The 23,322-nt window shown below is 39.0% G+C and overlaps 1 protein-coding gene and 1 non-coding gene across 3 annotated transcripts; one reads left to right on the top strand and one right to left on the bottom strand.

Annotated features, from left to right (window-relative positions):
* Window positions 1–1,860: 1,860 nt before the first annotated feature.
* On the bottom strand, window positions 1,861–19,980 carry PRPF3 (pre-mRNA processing factor 3). 2 transcript variants are annotated; one of them, XM_063104961.1, is made up of 16 exons: window positions 19,885–19,980; window positions 16,998–17,186; window positions 16,044–16,174; window positions 13,784–13,930; window positions 12,508–12,591; window positions 12,084–12,304; window positions 11,113–11,419; window positions 10,281–10,447; window positions 9,435–9,514; window positions 7,750–7,893; window positions 7,153–7,252; window positions 6,867–6,980; window positions 5,727–5,845; window positions 5,374–5,457; window positions 4,049–4,110; window positions 1,861–2,224 (listed from the first exon to the last, which is right to left on the bottom strand). In XM_063104961.1, exons 2-16 carry the CDS (start codon window positions 17,140–17,142, stop codon window positions 2,078–2,080), a joined length of 2,052 nt encoding a protein of 683 aa, XP_062961031.1. In that variant the 5' UTR covers window positions 17,143–17,186; window positions 19,885–19,980; the 3' UTR covers window positions 1,861–2,077. The 2 variants fall into 2 exon arrangements, with proteins under 2 accessions (XP_062961031.1, XP_062961032.1); XM_063104962.1 differs by lacking the exons at window positions 16,998–17,186; window positions 19,885–19,980 and adding an exon at window positions 14,609–14,704 and having other exon boundaries at window positions 16,044–16,107.
* Window positions 7,981–8,080, top strand: LOC134385426 (small nucleolar RNA U13). The gene has a single exon (XR_010024394.1). It is a non-coding gene; the product is annotated as a small nucleolar RNA U13 (small nucleolar RNA).
* Window positions 19,981–23,322: the final 3,342 nt, after the last annotated feature.

Raw genomic sequence — 23,322 nt, 5'->3', positions numbered from 1 at the left:
CTCACTTCTAAAATCTACTTTTCTGATAAGGTTGTTATAAGAAATAAGGAAATAGGACTGGTCTGTTAGCTCAGTTGGTTAGAGCATGGTGCTGATAACACCAAAGTCCAGACTTCTATCCCTGTACTGACCAGCTGTCAAAAAAAAAAAAAAAAATGAGGAGATAATGCTTACTAAACATGATGCTCAACACAATATGGGAGAAAATTAAAAAATAAAGAACACCTGTTAGGCACAGGGAGATGACTGATCTGCCCAAGACAACAAGTCTCATTATGGGTACTTAATAATGAACAATAGTGTACTTTAGTATAAATATACCTCTTAGATCTTACGCAATCAATATATTTTTGAAGGAGTGTATAAATTATTTATACATATATTTGTGATAAATCCTTTAACAAAACTTTCATTTTTATAACAATGAATTATCCCCCTGGATTTACTTAAATCAAGAAATACTAAAAACACTAGTTCAATTCTCTAGCTCCCAACTCTCACAGATATAATTACTAGCAAGCACCCAAAGTCTTCATTGCTGTGTGCTAGCAAGCTAGGCTTTTTTCAAAGATTTCATCCTGCTCCAGGAATTAGCAACCTTGCCTGTCTCAGTTAGTTTGCTTATCTCTAAAAAAGCGAGAAGTTGTACTATATTTTCCTTAAGGCTCTTTGTAGTCCTTTGTCTCTTTTTACCTCTTTGACCCTAGTGCTCCCTAATACTGCCTTAAAATGGGAACTTTAACCAGTATGTAAAATGGGTAACTTTTTAAAAGGGGTTCATTATGTTTTTTTTTTTTTTTGTCTTTTTTGTGACCGGCACTCAGCCAGTGAGCGCACCGGCCATTCCTATATAGGATCCGAACCCACGGTGGGAGCGTCGCTGCGCTCCCAGCGCTGCACTCTCCCGAGTGTGCCACGGGCTCGGCCCAAAAGGGGTTCATTATGTAACACAGAATGTTTTTACTTCTAGTCAAGTATCCATTCATCAACACTACTTCATGGGAAGCTCTACCTAGCAGGAAGTCATTGGAGCTCTATTGGCTTCTTCGTTTGATCCATTCCCAATATGTCCTCAACAGGCACATGAATGGAAGGATAGGTATGGTAAGAATTTTTGGACTTCTATACTTACTCTGACCCATATACTCCTAAAACCAGAAACATTAAATGCTAAAAGAGAACCAACCACATCTACTCAGATTCTTAGAAAACAAACTACACATTACCTTTTAGAAGAGGATTTTAAATTAGTAAGAGAGAAAATGAGCTAAATTCTTGAATCCTATTCCTCTTTACAAAATGACCCATAACATCCTTCTTTGACTCCCTGTGTCCACTTCACCTAAGCACACAATCCCATAAACGCACCCATTTGAGGAATGATTTCTTGGAAAGACTACTTAGCTAAGACAAGTTAGGCAATCTATCTACTTTGCAACTCTATATGCTGAAGGTTAAGATGTGAGCACTCATTTGTCCTCCCTCCCTTACACACTTAACACGTCTTTCTGCTTCATTCTGCTCCAGGAAAACAATATTTAACACTCTTACTCCAGGATAAGGTCAAACACTTCCATTAGACTTCAAAAGTACATATCCATTTATCTACCCATCCATTCCTACATACATAAATATCAATGACAAAAAATGTTTTTTTTTTTCTGGCTGGCTGGTTTGCTCAGTTGGTTAAAGCACTGTGCTGATAACACCAAGGTCCAGAGTTAAACCCTGTACTGGCCAGCCGCCAAAAAAAAAAAAAATTTTTTTTCCCCCACATCACTTGCTAGAAGTCTGGAGAAAATATCACCTGAAGACCCAAATTCTAATTCCTGTGAGTATGTGAAAAAATATCATACGACGTTTAAAAATAACTCTTTAATCAATATGCACATAAGGAGAATAAAGGGCAGCACCAGGCTGACTGGGAGAGGGAGTAAGGTTTCCTCCCTTTGTCCCAATGTCTGCTTGGCACAGTTCTGAGATCACACACACAAGTGGGGGTGAGCTGGGAAGGAGAATAAGGGAAACGACTGAAAAGACAAAGGCAAAGGGGGAGAGGCAAGGGCTTGCAGTAGTCTCAGTCAGTGGACTCCAACACAGATTCACTCAATGCGAGGTCCCAGTAGTGTTCAGCCCCATGCTTTTTGAAATGCTCACGAGCCATGTTCTCTGTAGGGCACTGTTTGAACTTCATCTCTCCAAAGCTCCGGTCTTTGGCTGTACCCTGGGGTAGAGACAAAATTTATAATAAAACCACTATAATTTCATATTTAAATCAGATGTAATATTCTTTCATAAGACCTAAAAACATTTGTATAGCAATGTGCCTAGCTGACTATGATTTTAAGGTAAAAGCAATCATAACCTCCACCCCCTTGGATATTTGCATGAGTTTTCATAAATTCATATGCATAAGGGTTTCAGACTTTTGACTGAAGGGACAACGAGGAATTCTATGCTCTAGTGCCTGGATGGAACAAGTCAGGAAGGACTATGTAGGGTGGGACGGAATGAATTTGGCTTCCACCAGGCCTCAAGAACCAGATTTGGGTCTTCAAGGAGCAAGGAGTTAGAGAGCCACAGGCTGAAAGAACTCTTTTTACAAGGGTTAGTGAAATTATGTATATAAGCAGGAAACTTTGGGGCCCAATGACAAAGTACAATTAGGGGTGGTGATGGTGTGGAGAATCAGGGAGGCTACCTGCAGAGAACTACAATAGAAAAAGACACGGTACTGGGTGGAACAGCATTTTCACCAAAGGCACAAGTAGCGATAGCAGTCATAAAATGCAACCTCAAGAGCTTTCAGGAAACAGACTACAATAAGGAGGACAGAGCAGAACGTGGCTTGTTTCTGAACCTGAAAGACAATTCCTGAGGACTCTCAGAGATGAATGGAAGATAATTTGGAAGAGATGAGAGGGCTGGGATATTAAATATGTAAGTGGGGATTTATGAAACAGAAAAACAGGTATTATGGTTATTATTACCTAATTTCTCTGTATAAATGAAGAGTCTGGGATAAGACAGAAGGATACATGAAAAACTGTTAATAGCAATTACCTGTAAAGAATGGTCTTAAGGGCTCAGAGAATAAGAGTTTTGCAGTAAGTACCCTTCTGTATAGTAAGAATTTGTCTGTCTTAATAAGCACTCACTATTTTTTACAATAAAGAACTAGTTAAAAGAAATAAGCATATTTAAAAAATTGAAGAGACACATGTACTCAATTAAAGGAATAAAATGAAAACACTAACACTGGTTCACTAAGTATTTCAGGAATGAAATAATGGAATAACCATAAAGAAGATTCCATTTGAAGACTGATTTTAGTAACATTATCACATACTTATCTAATTTGGTTCTCAAAAAAAACCCAAAAACCAAAAAACTGACAATACAAAGAGCAAACAATAATATCCACATTTTATTGATAAGGCAACAGACTTTGACATTAAATGTCTTGTCCGGATTGCACAGCTAATAAGAGACACTGCACTGCCCATCCTCCTAACTTTGTATTCTGAAGTCTAGTACTCCTTTCACTACATACAGACCACAAAAATCCCAGAACAAGTTATTCCCCTCTTTCTGAGTTTCATATTCATGAATGTGAGATCAAGGTCATGGGTTCGTATCTCCATACCAGCCAGCTGCCAAATAATTTTTAAAAAGTAACTTTCAGTAAATAATTTGTATTCCTGACACCAGCATTTTCTATACACTTCCGCGGATGGCATATACTATATACTCATCAATTTAACTAAAATATAATCAAAATTTGCTGCCAACCATTTAAAAATGGATTCCAGGGCTGGCCAGTGACTCACTTGGGAAAGCATGGTTCTGCTAACACCAAGGTCAAGAGTTCAAATTCCCATACTGGCCAGTCACCAAAAAAAAAAAAAAAAAAAGAATTCCAAAAGAAACATGAATTAAGAAATTATTCACTGTTTAGTTTTCAACATTCCATTGCCCCACTTAAATAGTATAAACAATCAGGAAGTGTTTAAAGTTCTGCTTCAATGTTTTACAAAGGATCACCTACCTCCCAGACTAGTACGCATTTGTTGGTTTTCTTCACAGCTTCCTCATCAGATTCCTCATCATCTGAAAAAGACAATGTAGCTAAACCTTGTTCTAGACTATAGACCACAGATTTAGGTTCTAAATAAACAGTATTCAATTCTACCCAAATTCTCTTAAATACTGTCACTCTTTGCCATGTGCTAGAATCAAATGTTTTCTTTTCTGTTACTCTTTATTTTCCCCAAATTAGACTGAAAGCTCCAAGTAGGCCCTACAAGTAGGGACATTAATTCAACAAACATTTACCTGCATCTATTATGTGTCAAGAGCTGTGCCAGGTACTGAGAATAAGGAAATACAAGACAAGAAGTCGACAATAAAAACTTGTCCTAGGCACTTTGGGAACCAGGATTTAGATGTCAACATTCTCAAGAACTTTTAGCCTAATGGAGGAGAGCAGCCATACCAAATGAAAATATCTTAGAAACACTTGAAAAACAAAATAAAATATAGGTTGAAAGTATACTTTAAGTACTTCGAGGACAAAAAGTATAGGAGGGCCAAAGTTAGGTAAAGTTAAGAAAAGTAAGGCTCTCTGCAGATGTTAAATGCTAATCCAGTCTTCAAAGATGAGAAGAATGAACATTGATGGAAGTATGATAACCAGGACCATGTCAAATGTATATATAAGACAAGATAAAGCTGGGCAAAAGAATGAAAATTATCTTTTCTTGATCAAAGCAGAGAGCTTCTTTGATCTGAAAATCTTTTGCCTTCAATCCTTAAAAAAAATTTTTTTATCAGGGCCAGCCCGTGGCTCACTTGGGAGAGTGCGGTGCTGATAATACCAAGGCCCCGGGTTCGGATCCCATATAGGGATGGCCAGTTAGCTCACTGGGTGAGCGTGGTGCTGACAACACCAGGTCAAGGGCTAAGATCCCCTTACCAGTCATCTTTTGGGGGGAAAAAAAAATTTATCAAAGAATAAAATAATACAGACACTGCATGTATGTTATTAATATACTGCAGTGACATAGCAGTAACACAGCTGGCTGAATTTTCACAAACTAAATACACTCACGTAACTGGTACCTAGACCCAGCACAGATAGGGAAACCAACTGGTACAACAGCCTTAAAGGACAGGCAGAAGAATAATACTCATGCATATGATCATGTAATAAATATTGTATGAATGGCTCAGTCTTAAAGGGTCTTTCTAAAATTCCTGAACACTATGTAGTGTTAGTAAGAGCGTCCCAGGGAGGGAATAAGATGAATAAACAGATGCACCATCCCCACCTCCCACATCTGTCCCATTTAATCTCCTCTAACCCCCATTCACCATCTCCCTTCGTGTTAGATGTCTGTTCATCCCACTTTATCCGATGCAGCATAAGACGCTTAAACTTCTTCTGGGCCTTGGGGCCTGGAAAGAGAGAAGGAGAATTTTGCCAGAGCTATGGAAGATGACGGGTTAAAAAGAACCTCTGAGCTCATCTAATGCTCAGATATCAATGTGATAGTTGAAGCAATCCCAGGAACCACATCTTGGGGCCTTCGACTCCAATAAACATAGAAACAGAGGCCCAGCATATTATACTCAGGTATGGCTTTTTCTCCCTTCTCCCCACAATGCTAATCACTCTAGGCATAGAATTGTCTGGGGACAGTCTCCCTCAATTTTTTCAGACTCACCCCCTTCCACTACTACCACGTTGACATCCTTGTGCAGTACCACCACCCCTGTCAGGTACAGTTGCCCAGCATTGGCCTCAATCTTGAACTTCTTGGCTGGGTTGCTCAAATTTCGAACTCTAGAGAAGGGAAAGTTTAGTTATGTCTTCTATTTTAGCATCATTAGCTGCCTGAATGGAATGGCAAATAAACAGATTGATCCAAAATGATTTTCTCTATATAAACAAAGGCCTCTGGAGTAAACAAATATATGAATGCCTAAAAAGTAGAATTGATAAGTCTAAAAATATTTCCACTACTTAGTATGGTATACTTTACAAAAAACAGCAGGTAATCAAAATTTAAGAATAAGGGAGAGGTATTTACTGTCATCCAAAAATATTTACAAGCTCGTTGTTCTTGACAGTGTAAAGATCTACAAATTCTTTGCCCTCTAGGTTTTTATAATGTAGTCACTATGTAGGCAAGAAAATTTTCTAGAAGGATACATGAAAACCTGTTAACAGCAATTACCTACAGAGAGTGTTCCTAAGGGATCAAAGAACAGGAAGGGGACTTTTTTTAGTAAGTGCTCTTCTGTATTGTTAGAACTTATCTTAATAAGCATCGACTACTTTTGTAATAATGTACCACTTTTATAATGAAAAACTAGTTAACAGAAATAAACACACTTAAAAAATAGAGGATACACATACTCAACATAAAAGAATAAAATGAAAACATTCAGTGCAAAGGTAGAAAAATATTTACAATGTATAAAATGCATTTCAAAGTGAGGATGAAATGATTAGGAAATTTTTAATGCTTCCCAGATAAATAAGACAATATTTTATACTTCACAAAGCACAAAAAATCCTTAGTTCACATCTTGGCCTGAACAATTATATTCATTCATTTATTCTTCAGAACTAATACTAGTTAATGATAAAGAGTAGAGACGGAAGAATTGGATAACTAAAAATAAGTCTTTAACCCGCATCACTGTAGAAGGTTTACTAGCTCTTGATTCACACTAGCGTCACTAAAAGAGAGCACAGATGGGTGTTAGGTATGCTTTTAGTCCACAATGATTCTGCCTCAAGCACTTGGATAATGTTTTGGTATTTCTAAGGGGAAGACTGGCCCAGTACGGACACCTACCTATATACAGATATGTGTACCCCCTGTGAAATGTCTTCTTTAAGCTTTTTAATTTTCTTGACCTTTCTCTGTTCTGCTGTAAGTTTTCGGGCAGCATTGGCCTCTTCATGCGCTCTGTCGTGACAGGAAGGACATCCACAAGTGAGAAAGGCATTGAAGATCAGAGGCAGGGCTGAGGGAAAGAGAGAGCAACGGAGGACTCTCCCCTCCCTCCAAATATGGATCCCCCAGAAGAGTTTGGGAAATGTATTTTCCCTGAGTTTCCACCCACCCCCATGGCACTTACTTCTGTCTTTTTGCCATCTGAGCTCTGACGTGGGCTTCTACCTTCGTGGGGTCTTGAACAGCTTCTGTTCCTAATACTCGCATCAAATTGGAAATTCTCACTGCAGTGGAGAGAGGACAGCAATCAACCTCCTAAGTCACTTCTCCATCTGGGATAACCTGTTCTCTCTTTATCAATTCGTATTGTTTACCTATTGCAAATCTCTGCTGAAAACTCACTTCCTCCAATAACTCCTGTGTTGAAAATCCCATTCAATTAACTCAGCATTTACAGAAGTTTACACATTAGCCTGAAAAACCAGTATGCATTTATATTACTTGAAAATTTATAAAAGATAAGAAACTTATTTCCTTTGATATTTTTCACTCTGATCACAGCATCTAGTGAAAGACCCTATACATAACAGTGCTAACTCAAAAATGAACGTGTTGGCCTGTTTTAACAAGTATAGATAGTATAGAATTTAGAGAAAGAAGAAAAAACCCATGAATGATTCTGAGAAACAGAGAGCACCCAAGTATAGAGATGTTAAAGTTCCTCTAGAATTAAAGAGATAGACTTGCCACCCTTTTTAACAGCAGGGGCAAAGACAAGTACCTTTGGGTTCTGGAGGAGGCATCAGGCCCAGCCTGACTTTCTCTTGTAGTTCCTTCTGTGCTTCCCTTCTCGTTTGCCGCCGAAGTTTCTTCTGTTCCTTCTTGGTAAGATATACCCCCAGAGTAACTGGTGTGTCATTGTCGACTGTCAGGCAGAGAAAAGAGTATACCAAAGTAATAAGAATATTAGAGGGACTTAGGTGAATATGAATCACATTTAAAAGACCTTTAGATAATTTTATGGTTTATAAGCATGATGATTGGGTTTTCATGCTATTGTGTGAAACGTGCCTTCCTCTAAACCTTGTTGACATCACATTACCTATCCAATGTGGAGGGGAAACCCCCCCCCCAAAAAAGAAAGACCTTTAGCTTAATTATTGTTAGTTATTTTTAAGTTGTGATGGGGTAGTATGGTGATATTTTTAAAAAGCATTCTTATCTTTCATAAGTAGTGTGCTAAGTTGTTTTTCTTTAAGCAGTTGAACCCTTTCATCAAATGAAATGTGGCAAATATAGAAAACAAAGTTAGAGGTTCTCTAGTTGCTCTGGGTGAGAATTTGGAGTAGGTGGGAGATATCTAGATTCCCATTTATTTATTTATTTATTTATTTTCAAAAGATGACCGGTAAGGGGATCTTAACCCTCGACGTGGTGTTGTCAGCACCACGCTCAGCCAGTGAGCCAACCGGCCATCCCTATATGGGATCTGAACCCGGAGCCTTGGTGTTATCAGCACCACACTCTCCAGAGTGAGCCACAGGCCAGCCCTAGATTCCCATTTAGATCCCACTCCTGAAGCTTGATGTTTGGAATACAATTTGAAAACCACTGGCCTAGATGATAAAATTTATCATTTTAGTCTTGCAGGGAAAGAGATGGACTCTCAAAGCAGGCTTACTTAATCTTTCAAAACTAAAACAAAAACCCCACATTCTTCCAATGATTTACAATGATGACAGCTAAGAAGAATATGGTTAAGTAAAATTCAATGATTATTATAACTTGTATTATTTCAAAGTCTCAATCTGTTTTCTAAATTTACTGGAGACACTGTCAAGCAAATTTACCAGTTGCAATATTATCTTCTGTTCATCCCAGGTCTAGTAAAAGTGTTAAAATCTTTTATGATCCATGTAACTCTTGGTAAAGGCATATCCATTATTATCTCTACATATGAGGAAATTCCCAGTGTTCTAAGTGACTTATCCAAGGTATTCAGCTAGTTAAAAACATAGCCACAACTAAAACATATCTCTTTTGACCAAGCCAATAGACTTTTGCTACAAAAAGAAAAAAGAAAAATAAAGGCTGAAGACAAAGAAGAATGAACTTGGGCAGCAGTAAAGTGGTGGTATGCAAGACTAGAGCTGGAGTTAGCACTATGGCAAACGCCCAACATGTGATATACATGAATGAGACCATCTATAGATTAGGCCTCAATGCTCTAGAGCTGCATTGTCCAATAGGTAGCCATTAGCCACAAGTACTATTTAAGTTGATTAAAAATAGAATAAAACTAAAGATTCAGCTCCTCAGTTGTACTACTGCAACTCAGTATTCAAGTGCTCAACAGATCACATGTGGATAGTTTGCTACTGTGTTGCACAGCACAGATGGAGAACATGTCCATCACCGCATAAAGTTCTCTTGGACAGTGCCTTGATTGAGTAATCTATACATTACCTGGAGGATTCAGCTGGGCTGGATGTTCAACAAGATTTGTAATTCCAAAATAATCTTCTCTCTTGGGATTTTGCTCTGTACTAAAATTGGAGGAAGAGGAGAAAACAGGATACATGGGTAGATATAAATCCAAGAGAAGAGTCTCAGAAACTTAATTAAAAAATCCATTTTCCATAACGTGTTCTAATGCTTTTTAGCATTTACATACCTATAACGTAATTAAATTACACATAATTTTCAGGATGAGAAAACTGGACTCCAGTAAGTTTGGACACACTCTCCAGAGCAGCCATTCTCAACCTTTTTTCTACCCTAACATCTTTGATATATACCATATTCTCTCATTAGTAAAAATAAGTCCCTGGGACAGTGGTTGGCAAAGGAAGGGTAAGGAATGACTGAGACACAGTCTCCTAAAGCCATGTATCAGAATGATGGAGTGGATATAGTTAAGGCTCTCCAAATATATGTTTGCTTATATGCTTTATTTACCATTATCTCTCTCATCAACCAAGAATCTTTGCTCTACAACTGGATCTTTAAGAAAGGGAAACACCTATGTTAGTAAAAGAATGTAATTAAGAAAACAAATATGCTAAAAAAAATATGTAACAAAAGCAAACAGAAAATTTATAGATCTGCTTTTGTAGACTGTGTCCCTGATTCTCCTGCATTAACCCCAAAAGCTAAAAATAACCCATTCTATATATTGTTTACAAATGTGTTCAGTTACCTATTTCCCTTGGGAAATGGAATTTAAACAAATTTAAAATTTTATTAATGCACGAGTATCATCTTTCCCATTAAAATTACAGCCTTATTAAAAGTATTAACTAACAAACTCACAGGTCAAAGCCATTGGGGATGATGTAAGAGTCCCACCACTCAATTTCAGGGATGTCTCCTTCCTTTAACTCCTTCTTAGGAGCAATGAGGGCAAGCCTAGTTGAAGTATGGATGCCTGTTTTTCGAGCTGCCTGTGAGATCTCTGCCTGCAGCTTCTCTAGTTGAGCCTACAGGCAAGATAAACCAAGACAAGAAGATAAATTGGAGTCATAAAAAATGGTGAAGTGGTAAAATCCCAAATTTTAAAATACTCCCTTATGGAACCTTTATACCTAATGCAAAGAGTTCATAATTTCTGAAAGCTTAGAAAAAGAGTTGTTCTGCTTTATTTTATCCTCTACTTAGTTCATTTACATATATCTCACTCATTCCTTTTCCCTTCACCCCACAGTGTGTGCCTGAAGCAAATACGCAGAAATGGAATTCTATTAAAAATCTCACTTTGAGAGGACAAAAAGGAGAAGGCAAAAGTCATTCAACACAGAGTCAATTTACTCTCCTGATATGTGAACTGTCTGCAGTAAATTTTAACACTAAGCTAGCTTTCCTCAGGCCCTCAGAAGATTTTGAACTGTTTCCCTCCGCTGTCAGTTGTTTAGCAGAGATTTTCAAACTCTATTTATTTTCACCTAAGTAGAAAGTAATTAGGAAGAGAAATCAGCAAAAAATCATGTATGACAAAAATAAATACAGTATTTAAAAAATTATTCATTGCTTTAAATTATCTGTTTACCTAATTCCTTAAAACAAAGAGAATTGAGTTGACAGTATTTTCATTTCTGTTAGCTTCCTAAGTACTTCTAAATTCTGTGTTATACTCTAAGCCAGATACCTTTGTTCGTAATCGTTGAGCAATCTTCTCAAATTTGCCCTTGTCATGGAATTTAAAAGTACGTCTCTGGCGCTGGGAAGGGGCAATTGAGACTCGGGGGTCAAAAAAGGTATTGGATTCCATGTCTTCTGATGGCTTTTCTTTTAGCTGTTGCTTGAACTGTTCCCTTTTCACAGCACGAATATTGGCCTTTAGAGTGGGCATGCGGTGTGTCAGCTCAATCTCCTTGCCTGTTGCATCTACAGTGCGACCTTGCTCATCTAGGATCAGTGGTGTAGGTTTAGTTTGATCTTTTAATTCCACCTTCCTGAAAAATAACCCACAAAGAAATAAATCCTGATGGAACATTAAGGCAAACAAACAAAAAAAAACCCCACAATGTAAAACAAAGCAAACTCAACAAAGACTACCAGGTAAAATAATTCTAGGGAACATAATCTCAGCAGTGGATAACATTTTGATTAAAAGCATCAAACTGGACATTTGCATATAGGGTACAATCAAATGAAATAAGTTTATAAATTATATTGATAAGAATCTATAATCCTATCTTTCTTTACCTCTAAATTCTTGAGTCAGTCATGGGATGCCAGACCAATTATAGGAGCTAAAAAGAAAGTCTATCATCTTTGCCCAGTTGTAGAGAACCCTCAGATCTGGTCTCACTCAATGTGGTTTAATGGATAAAACTCTCGACTTAGAAACCAGGAGAGCTGGTTCTATTCCTAACTCCAATATTAGATGAGTAATTTAAATCTCAGTTCTACCAATTATAAAAAGAAGATAATAAATTCTGCAACAAGGAAGCCAAGAGAATAAATTCAATTAGTATTTATCAACCGTATGTAAGAAATATAAAACTGGGTAAGAAATGATTGAGGTTCTTTGGAAAAATATCAATAACCTTCAAAGGTATTTATTGCTTCTCAAGCTTTAGAAATGAGAATGGATTCCATGAAATAGATACTCACGGGGGAGCAATGCCCATGGCATGGAGATTAGCCAGGCCTACCATGTTGGCATTGCCAATGAGCCCTGGCTTCAGGGCCAGCTGGGCTTGGATTCGGGCTTGTAGTTCAGCTGCTTTCCTTGCTTTCTCAATGGCATCATTCATGAAAGTGGCGGCCTGGGAGGGCTGAATAGTATTGCCAATTGGAAGTCGCTCTGGTTGTGAGGAAGATGGAGTCTTTGGCTGTGAGATAAAAAAGAAATCAGAGGGATTGAGACAGACAGACAGATAGAAACCCACCCCACCCCACCTCCCCGTGCCATGGTAGACCATGGTAGATGATTGTGGAGTGGAACATGCAGTCACCTTCTGGACTCTTGTTTAAATGGATAGCAAGAAATTCTATGTTAAAGATTATCCTTTTCAGAGTAATCTGGGCATAATACCTGAGGCGTAGGGGGACTAATGAAGCTCAGCTGTTTTTTCCTCTCCTCAATTTGTCGCGTTGCTGCCTCCATCATCTGTTTGATCTGCTCTCCAGAAAAAAAAATTTGAAAACCTGTGAATTTCTCCTTTTAATTTCTCCCATACAGGTTCCTAAACCCAAAGAACTTTCAGGTCTAGAGACCTAAAATTTTCTGAATGAATCCACCATATTCTGCCTGTACCATAGAGGCTAGAAAATTTAGTAAAGATATACTACACAGCTGAGCACTGGAATTTTTCAACCCATCTCCCCAAGGCAGGATTGGCATGATAGGGAGTAACATAGCTTAGTGATTAAGACTCCGGAGTCAGACATACCTGAGTTTGAATCGTAATTCTGCCACTCAATGCCTGTGTTACCTTGGGCAAGGTACTTAATCTTTAAACCTCCCAAGTATCTAAAGGGAGGGAAAAATAGTACCTATCTTACAGGCCTAAAGAAGTTCAGAATAATAAGCTTTGAGGATATGGTCAAATAACTCTTCTCAAAGATTTCCAAAAGATTCCTGCCCTCAAGGTGCTTCAAGATATTTTTAAAAATTTGTTTTTAACATTTTTTTGAGTAGTTAATATATTTATATGGTTCAAAATTCAAAAAAATCACAAAAGGGTACTGTGAATTCTTCTATCCCCATTCTCCATAAACTTCACCATCACTTTCTTTCTTTACATAAACATCCATGTATACACATGCGCGCGCACAAATCCATTCATCCATATATATGTATATATTCTATCCCCCCTCAAATTTTAAATGGTACAAGAAATATTCAATGCCTACGTGGTACCAAAATTGTTTAACAGTGCCATTTAAAAAAACAGATACTTCCTGTTCAAAAAAATACAAAGTCAACTTGCAATTATTTATAAATGGATTATAGCTTCTTTGTATTATATTTAGAAATTCATCTCCTCTGCCATCAAGCTGAGTTCTGGTAATTTAATTTTCTCAATGACCCAATGAGGTAGATAATTGGGCAAATAATGTATGTAACACACCTTGCTTGCCACACAGTAAGTGCTCAGGTAAATGCAATTTCAATAACCCTTAACTAGATTAACTCTTGTTTCAAATCCTGTTAATTAAGTTAAGGAATGCTGAAATATAAAGCAGAAAATAAAACTTCCCCAAATGGTAAACACTAATTCAAATCAAGATCACAATAAATATAGACCCATGTACCCTTTGCTTCTTCAACTCACAAAATCGCTTTGATTCGGTCCTAATTTACTAACCTGGAGCTTAGTCAGCATGCCAGGGCTCTCTGATGGAGGCCCAGGGATCACCTCTGGCTCTTCTTCCACCTCCTCAAAACGGGGTATTCGTCGCTTCTTTACTCCTGATGATTCCTTGGAGATTTCAGAGTCATCACCAAACACCTCCTAAGGGAACCCAATATGAAAGGAGAGTTGTATCCCTCCCCATGAAGAGAAGGGAAGAATCATTCTAGCCCACACCAGCATTTTGTGGCTTTTCCCAGGGGAATATGATGCAACCTTGCAAATATTTACTTGCCAGAAGCAGGGCCTTCTGGACTTTCCACCAAGTGGACCATCTCACCCAACTTCATCATTTTCCTACTCCAGTCAAGCAAATTTCATCCCCATGTTCTTATAAATGTTCCCATCTCAATGTCTTTGCAAATGCTACTGCCCACATTTGAAATGCTCTCCCTCAACTTTTCCACAACCCATTTCAAATCCTGCCTAAAACTCACCTCCTCCAGGAAGTTTTCCTCATTATAACCTTATCCCACTCTGATTAAACTTTTGGTTCACATCCTCTTAGCACTTAAGAGCTTTGTTCATATTAGGTTAAATTACATTATTCATATTCTATTTGCCAAGTGTTAGATCTCATAATGTTAGTACTTTCTCCCAACTGGAGTCTCAGCTCTTTCAGGACAGGGACTTTCTCTTTCTTTTTGAGTATTCCCCATTAACACTTCGTTCTCATCAAACAATGGGAACTCAAATATGTTGACTAATTTGCAAGGTAAATTTAATAGGACCAAGAGTGGCCAACTGGAAGGGACAATGGGAAAAAGCAAATGTACACACCGGTGGTAGGCTTTGGGTGACATCCCCTCTTCACTAGGAGGGCTCGTGTTTTGCAAGGACATATCCTCGGCCAGGGGCGAGCGCTTCCTGGAACTCCTACAGTTCAAGAAAAAGGACTCTCCCATAATATATTGTGTGGGGTGGGGACTTGAATGGACCAAAAATGGGACCCATATCCCAAGGCTATCTAGACACCTCCTTTAAGAAACCATTTTTATTAATCCCACTTCATTCACAGCATGCCCTCAGCACTTACACAGCAGCATGCCTTATCATAATATAATCTTCACTGTACAGACCTGTGCATACTGTGGGTCAATCATTCCCCTTTAAATATAACAAAATTCAACAGAAGTCTGAAATTCTAGTCAATCCTAAAAGTACATGAACCTGCTACTCAGATTTTATAATTTGTGACTGTATTTTGTTGCACCCCCGCCCTCTTTTAAATTGCAAATTATTTTCAGACAGGGACTCTCTCTCATTCCTCTGATCACCCTTCAATGCTCTAAACACAAAGGGCACGTGAATCTCTATTTTTCTTGGTTCCAAAGCCTGGCCAGGGACCAAGCAGACATTGTGTATCCACTCTTTGTGCTTCAGAAAAAGCAATGGGATAGCCAATGTGTCAAAAGCACTTTGGAAGGTTTGAAGGGAGTCACAGAAAAAAAAAAAAAAATTTTTTTTTTTGAGAGAGAGAGGGAAATGAGACACAGAGATAGGTTACTTGACACTACTAATACTGAGAGAGGCCATGACCAATCAGTAAGTACAGAATAAAAAGTGTAGTAGGTGAGGGAGTAAGGTAGGTAGGTAAGGGACAGTCTCTTTAAGTACACCACTCATGGGGCCAAATGATGTACAATATGCTATATAGCAAATGGTGGGATCTTGAGAAAATAAGAAATAATAGTTGTTTTTAGGAATCCTATCTACAAATGCATTGCAGAGAAACCTCTATAACGGAGCAAGAATGAGGTCTACAGCTCAGGTAGCAGTGGAGTGACATTCTGAAGCAACTTATTAGGCCTCAAATAAATCCAAGCATAAAACCTCAGAGCAATCAGTTTATGGGTAGTAGCAAGTGGGGGAAAAGGAGACACAGAGAAACACGAGAACCAAAATTCCTAACTGTATATGAAAAAGGACAAAACTATCAATTACTTCTTTGACTATTTCAACCTACGAACTTCAGTAGTTCATCATCATAAGATGGTGATAATACAAATTCACCTCCTCTCCTTTATTATTATTTATTTTATTTTATTTTTTCCTCTTCCTCCCCAGGGCACCTCCTCTACTCCCATGACTAAGTACCTCCCTTGAATATTAGGTATTCTAACAGTGGATATCAAAGTGTGAGCCAGGTAAATTCAGCAACTTTGTTACCATTCAAAACACTCCCAAGCTCATTAGATAGTAAACTGTAACCTACCTTTAGCTCTCGTTTTCTGCTCCTGTCACTGCTAGACTTGGAATGCCTAGAGCTTCGGCCTTCCTCCACAGCCTCAAACAGTTTGTCCACAAATCGGAGAGTAGAATCATCAAGAAAAGGTTTCAGATGGTCTGACAGGAAAAAAGAGGTGGCAGAATTGAAAAGATAAGAGTATGTAGTCCAATACTAGGCATATAACAGACACCAATAATGGAATTTTATCCCTAGGAGGAAGGAAAATTTTTTTCTAAGTTCCCATAAATTTACTTACATTGAATGACCTTGCACTATGAGGTAAAGAAGTTATAATTTTTTGGAGTAGGAAGAAAGAAGCATAGCCAGAGCAATGCATATAGGTTGAGCGTCAGGCTTAGGATGAATAATTATCTTAACCTTTCCCAAACAGCAAGTTGTAGGAGACTACCGTTAACAAAATCTACCTCCCTCAACCTTTTTCATGTATTTTATAAAGACTTCTATATGCTGAGATCAGAAGCTGAATATATATACATATATGACTTTATCATATTCCTAAGTAAATCTAACTTAGGTGACTGAGTATGGTGGTCAAAAGGAGTCAGTATGAGATTCAAAATATGCCACAAATAATATAAAAAGAAAGAAGTAGGGGTTGGCCAGTTAGTTCTTAGTTCAGTTTGTTAGAATATGTTGTTCTGACACCAGGATTGAGGGTTCAGATCCACTACTAGCCAGTTGTCAAAAAACAAACAAACAATCCCCCTCCAATAAACAAAGAAAAAAGAGATAAGGATTATAAAAAAATAAGCAATAAAAGAAAAAGAAAAATTAGTTATTTACACTATTTCCATTATAATACAAGAGAAAATAAAATGCGGCATGACTTTTAAATACTCCCAACAGAGAGAGGGAAGTTCAAAGCGGTGTTTGGGGCCATCCTATAGGTTAAGTCAAAAGATTCAGAAAGGTACATACCAGCTGCCTTTTTCTTGTCCATGCCCTTCCCCACACAGTTCAATGCTGCTGTGACCACTGTGGGTTCTGAGAAACCCAGGACCCTCTTTACTGTCTTCTCTACCCAGGGTTTCAGCTCATCCAGCTCCCTCTTAGACAATGCCATTTTCTGGAAAAGGAGAATGATAGCTCAAATGGGACTTGATACACCTAAAAAGAAATCAGAAAAGAGTTAAGTTAGAGAATAGGAAAAGACTAAAGTACGGGCCACCCTGTGGCTCACTTGGGAGAGTGTTGTGTTGATAACACCAAGGCCAAGGGTTTGGATCCCTATAAAGGGATGGCCGGGGGCCGAGCCCGTGGCGCACTTGGGAGAGTGCGGCGCTGGGAGCGCGGTGACGCTCCCGCCGCGGGTTCGGATCCTATATAGGAATGGCCGGTGCACTCACTGGCTGAGTGCCGGTCACGAAAAAGACAAAAAAAAAAAAAAAAAAAGGGATGGCCGGTTTGCTCACTTCAGAGAGCGTGGTGCCGACAACAGTAAGTCAAGGGTTAAGATCCCCTTATTGGTCATCCTTTAAAAAAAAAAAAAAAAAAGACTAAAGTGATCCAGGGCAATGGTTAGTGCATCAGGAATGCTTTCCCCTGCCCTATTCTCAATCTCTAGGCAAGCTCTTCCACCTCATTTGAAGGCAAATACTTTCCCCAAAAACCATATATCAAAGCAGAAAGAAACAGATTCCATTTGATTTTTAACAATAACTCAGTAAGTATCAGTAGATCAATGAAATCTGAGGAATAAACAAACTCTTGGAATAATCTAGTCTGAGAAATGAGTTCTAGCTTCTTTTTTGAGCCTGTCATATTAACAAGGACTGGCAAACATAATAACATTAAAACAAGACTAAGAAAGCCCACCTAGAGGTCAGCTTTTCTATTCCTCCTCCTCCCAGGCAGGCATTCCCTAACCCAGCCCTGACCTATGAGTTTCCCTTCTTTTAAAGGATGTAAATAAGGGAGGATTTATCCAGGTCAGTCACCCTGTATTAAATCTCATAATCCTTAAGAATATTTCATCACATTTCTCTGTAGTCATATCCATCCCAGTGGGAAATCTGCACAGATAATCCTCTCCTCTGTCATGTTCTACAGGGTCTCTGTCAGCTGACTTGATGAAAGTAATCCCTCAGCTCAGAAAAGAATACCTTCATTTTGGATGTTCTCTCTTTCTTTTCATCTCCACTCTTCTTTTTAGCTCAGCAGAGAAAACACTATCATAAAGGATTCTCCACAACAAACCTTTAATTTGCTATTTAATTAATAAGTTAGTATAATTATTTAATAAATTAGTATAAAACTTCAACATTATTCATGTTTAGGGCCGGCCCGTGGCTCACTTGGGAGAGTGCGGTGCTGATAACACCAAGGCCACGGGTTCGGATCCCTATATAGGGATGGCCGGTTGCTCACTGCGGAGAGCGTGGTGCTGACAACACCAAGTCAAGGGTTGAGATCCCCTTACCGGTCATCTTTAAAAAAACAAAAACAAAAACATTATTCATGTTTATATTTTGATCTCCCTCATAAGCACAGAGAAAATTTTATTTCTGATTTTCTCCACTGTGTCTCCATAGTGACAGTCACTAAACTACACTGACTTCAATTTCCAAGCTAACTCTTCTCAGCAGTGCCACTCATCAGAGTATGATCCTGGGAATCAATCTCTCAAGACGTTTTAAGACATCTTTCCTCCTAAAAGATATAGTCTGATTAACTTCTGCATTCTTGGCAGGTTTACCCTCTTCAACACCTACTGCCAAATAATGGACTTAATTTTGGTATATCCAAACAAAGCTAGTATATTAAAGTCATGATACTAAGACGGAAAGATTCTGTGCCTCAGTGACAAGTTATGTGAATAATGCTGTGGTAGTTCTATTATCCTGTTATGAGATAGTATATAAGCTATCAATTTCTACATATTAAATGTGCATTGTTCAAAAGAAGCAAACCCAGGCACCACAGTGAAGAAAACAGCTCACAATGAATAGTTGGCACACTGATCCCCACCATTTATAAGTTAATTAATTCCTCTGAGCCTCAGTTTACCCATCGTACAAAATAAGGATAACTGCCATATCTACATCATACTTAAATTCATTCAGTACATATTTATTGAGTAACTACTAAATGTCAAGCAGTGTACTGGGTGCTGAGGATACATACAGAAGTGAACAAAACACAAGAATCCTCGCATTTCACTAGAAATGAACCATATGCTAGAAAGTAGAAGCAATTTGAAAACCCAAAGCAATAAATGAAGTACAATTATTAACAGATAAAATGTGTGCCCAAGCACTATACTAATAAATATATTCAAGTACAACCCAATCCTCCATAAGATGATGTGCAAACTAAACAGCCAATGAACCAAAAAAAGTTCCGAACAGTAACTAGCTTTGTCACTAATCAAATGTTCAACAATAACTGCGTCGCTGTGGTGGCGCCGGGGTTGGGTGCGGAGTGACAGTAAGATAGAATGATCTCCTCTGAATGAGCAGGTAGCAGAATCCAATCTTTTGAAGGAATTTCTTACTCCATGCTTTTCTTTGCTACAATCCGAGTTTCCTCCATTTTTACTCTCTCCGTCTCTCCAACTGGCCCCCACCCCACCCTGTTCTACCCAAACTACTCACCTCAGCGCTAGTCTCCCCACTCTGTCCCCTTCCCGCCCCCGCCCTTTTCTTCTCAACAATTTCATTCCAACCCTTTCTCCCACAGAACCGTGTACTTTTCTCAATCTCCTTCCCTCTGAACTCTCCTGCCTCGGTCTTGCCCTTGGACTGAGCCCTGGCCTCAGCAGTTCGGACCAGAGGATACCCTCTCTGGGCCCGGGGCCACTACTCACCTCACAAACTTCAGCCCCTGAGACGGAGCCCGAACGTTACACCGGAACCGGAAACCTTCTGACCGCCCTACGGCCTGCCGTCTCTAGCGCCACGGCCGCCTCCACGCAGTGGTCCCCCAACACGTGACCAGGGAGGGCCGGGCCGCCGACTCGCGCAGCCGTACTTGCCACTTTCCCGGCAGCGGAGCGCATGCGTGGCGGAACGCTAAACTTTTCTCGTGTAAGTTGCCCGCGGTCGGATTCCCTAGCTAAATCTGTTAACTAGATTACTGCAAAGTAAATACCATCTGAAGCGAAAACTGGACCATTTTTTTTGACTATTGGACAGTTTTCCTCATGTCGAAAATAAGTGCGCTAAAGTTATGCTAGAACTAAAAGCGAGGCTTCTGCGTTCGTGCCCAAACACGGCATTTCTGGTAGAAAGTAAACCCTCTAAGAGTCGTGATCGCGAGTGTTAGCCACCACTCCTTACCCTTTTCTCTCTAATGTAACAGTGGTGCTAGAGATCATTCAGATAAAAAGCAAGTTTAGGAGGACTCTGAAGAAAGTAGCCTGCTCTGTGTCTTTTATTATTTTATTCATGCATTCATTCATGGAGCAAATATTTATCGACTGCCTACTACTATGTTCCAGGCACCCTCTGAGAGTCAGTATTGCTTGGTGATTAAGTGATTGCATGGGCTTTAAAGTCAAACTGCCCGGATTGAGGCTGGCCGGTTAGCTCAGTTGGTTAGAGCACAGCCTTATAACCCCAAGGTAACGGGTTCAGATTCCTGCACCAGCCAGCCGCAAAACAACAACAACAAAAAAACCCCACCTGGATTGTATTTCAGCTCTCCTACTCAGTTGTGTGACATCAGGCAAGTTACTTAAGCCGTTTCTTCACCTGTTAAATGGGATAGATTTTAAAAAGAATCCACCTCATAGGACTGCTGGGAGGACCACAAAAATGAATGAGCATAATGCACTTAATACTTCTCAAAAGAGTTTATTTTACTTATTTATTATTATTATTACTTTTTTGTCTTTTTTTGTGACCGGTAAGGGGATTGCAACCCTTGGCTTGGTGTCGTCCACCAGCCATTCCTATACAGGATCCGAACCGGAACCCGGCGGGAGCGTCGCTGTGCTCCCAGCGCCGCACTCTCCCGAGTGTGCCACGGGGTCGGGCCCAAAAGAGTTTAAAAAATGGCAGCTACAATATAGGATCTATAATAATATAGCCAACTCTCTACATAAACGTGTAATAGACATCTCAAACTTAAAAGGAAAACTAAGCTTCTCATTCCAACCACCATCGCCACCACCACTTCTTCGCCCTCCCAATGCAGTCTTTCTCATCTCAGTTAATGGCAACTCAATTCTTCCAGTTATGCAGACCAATAATCTTGTTGGAGTCATACTGGACTCCTCTGCCTCTCTCCAATCCATCAGCAAGTTCCATTGGTCCGATTTTCAAAGTATGTACAGAACCTATCTGCTTCTTACCACCTCAACTACTACCACCCTTAAGTCTGGATTATTTTAGTAGCCTCTGAACTGCTTTCTCTTGCTTCCACTTTGTCCCCCTTTAGTCTAGTCTCATCACAGTGCCATAGTGATTATGTTAATACATTAAAAGGGTCATATCACTCCCCTGATCAAAACTACCCCCTGGCTTTTAATTTGCCAGAGTGAAATGCCCTACAAGATCTACCTCACTCCCTTACTTCTGTGATCTCATCTACTACTTCTCTCTTCACTTATTCAGCTTTAGTATCTTGATCCCTTGCTGTTCCTTGACCATACCAAGCATCTCACCTCAAGGCCTCTGCATTTGTTACTTTCTGCCTGGATTGCTCTTTACTCAGGTATCTACATGGTTTGCCCCCTCATCTCCTTCACATTTTCCTTGATGATCCTATTTAATTCTGCAGTCTGCTCAGCACTCTTGATTCCCCTAGTGTTTGGTTTTTTTTCTTATACATAGTACTTGTGACCACCTACTGTACTAGTACTAGGCTATTACTATGTTTATTGCTTATCGTCTGACTCCCCCTGCGAGAATGTAAACTCTCTAAGGGCAGGGATCTTTGTTCATTTATCTATCTTAAATGCCTGCAATAGCTGCTATGGGTCAAATGTGACCCCAAAAGTTCACATACTGGAAATGTGATCCCCATAGTAACAGTGTTACGAAGTGGGTATTTGATTATATTTGAAAGGTGGGGCCTTTGAGAGGTGATTGGATTGTGAAGACTGTGACCAAAAACACAAGCAATGAAAGGAAAAACAGATAAACAGGACTTCATCAAAATTAAAACTTCTGTACATCAGAGGACACTATCAACAGAGTAGAAAGGTAATCAACAGAATGGGAGAAAACATTTGCAGGTCATATATCTGAAAAGGGATTAATATCCAGAGTATGTGAAGAACTACAACCCAACAATAAAAACAAACAACCCAATTCAAAAATAGGCAAAGGACTTGAATACATATTTCTCCAAAGAAGATATAGAAATGGCAAATTAGCACATGAAAAGATGCTCAACAACACTGGTCATTAGGGAAATGCAAAATAAAACCACAAGAAGATACCACCTCACATCTATTTGGAGGGCTACCATAAAAAACTAACAAAAACTCCAGAAAGTGACAAGTGTCAAGTGAGGATGTGGAGAAATTTGAACCCTGTGCACTGCTGGTAAATGTAAAACAATGCAGCTACTATGGAAAACAGTATGGCGGTTCCTCAAAAAATTAAAAATAGAATTTTCATATGATCCAGCAATTCTACTTCTGGGTATATAACCAAAAGAATTGAAAGCAGGGTCTCAATGATATGTTTGTACACCCACATTCATAGTAATATTATTCATAATAGCCAAATGATGGAAGCAACCCAAGTGTCCACAGACAGATGAATGGATAAACAAAATGTGGTATACATATACAATGGAATGCAAGTACTATTCAGCCACAAAAAGGAATGAAGTACTGATGCTTGCTACAACATAGATGAACCTTGAAAATACTATGTTAAATGAAATAAGCCAGGCAGAAAAGGGCAAATATCGTATGATTCCACTTATATGATGTTTCTAGAATAGACAAACAGAGACAAAGTAGAATAAAGGCTACCAGGGGCTGGAGAGAAGGCAGTGAGGAGTTACTGCTTAATGGTTACAGTTTCTGTCTCGGGTGATGAAAAAGTTTTCGAAATAGATAGTGGTGATAGTTACACAACACTGTGCATGTACTTAATGGCACTGAATTATGTACTTAAGAATGATTTAAATAGCCATACTGGACAGCTGCCAAAAAAACCCCAACAAATAATTTAAATGGTAAGCTTCATGCTATGTCTATTTTATCACAATAAAACAAAACACATTTAGGATAACGCCTAACACATAGTAAGACAATAGATCACTGCTATTGTCATATATTCCTTCA

The sequence above is a fragment of the Cynocephalus volans genome, chromosome 8 (assembly GCF_027409185.1).
Source record: "Cynocephalus volans isolate mCynVol1 chromosome 8, mCynVol1.pri, whole genome shotgun sequence".
NCBI lineage: Eukaryota > Metazoa > Chordata > Mammalia > Dermoptera > Cynocephalidae > Cynocephalus > Cynocephalus volans.
Note: the sequence above shows the minus strand (reverse complement) of the source record. Positions and strands in the feature narration are given on the sequence as shown.

Excerpts from the sequence above, each read along its gene's own strand:
- PRPF3 (XM_063104961.1), bottom strand. The coding sequence starts at position 17,142 with ATGGCATTGTCTAAGAGGGAGCTGGATGAGCTGAAACCCTGGGTAGAG. Across the intron at positions 12,592-13,783 it reads GCATGCTGACTAAGCTCCAG|ATCAAACAGATGATGGAGGC; the intron begins GTTAGTAAATTA and ends TCTGGAGAGCAG. Across the intron at positions 12,305-12,507 it reads TTAGTCCCCCTACGCCTCAG|CCAAAGACTCCATCTTCCTC; the intron begins GTATTATGCCCA and ends TTTATCTCACAG.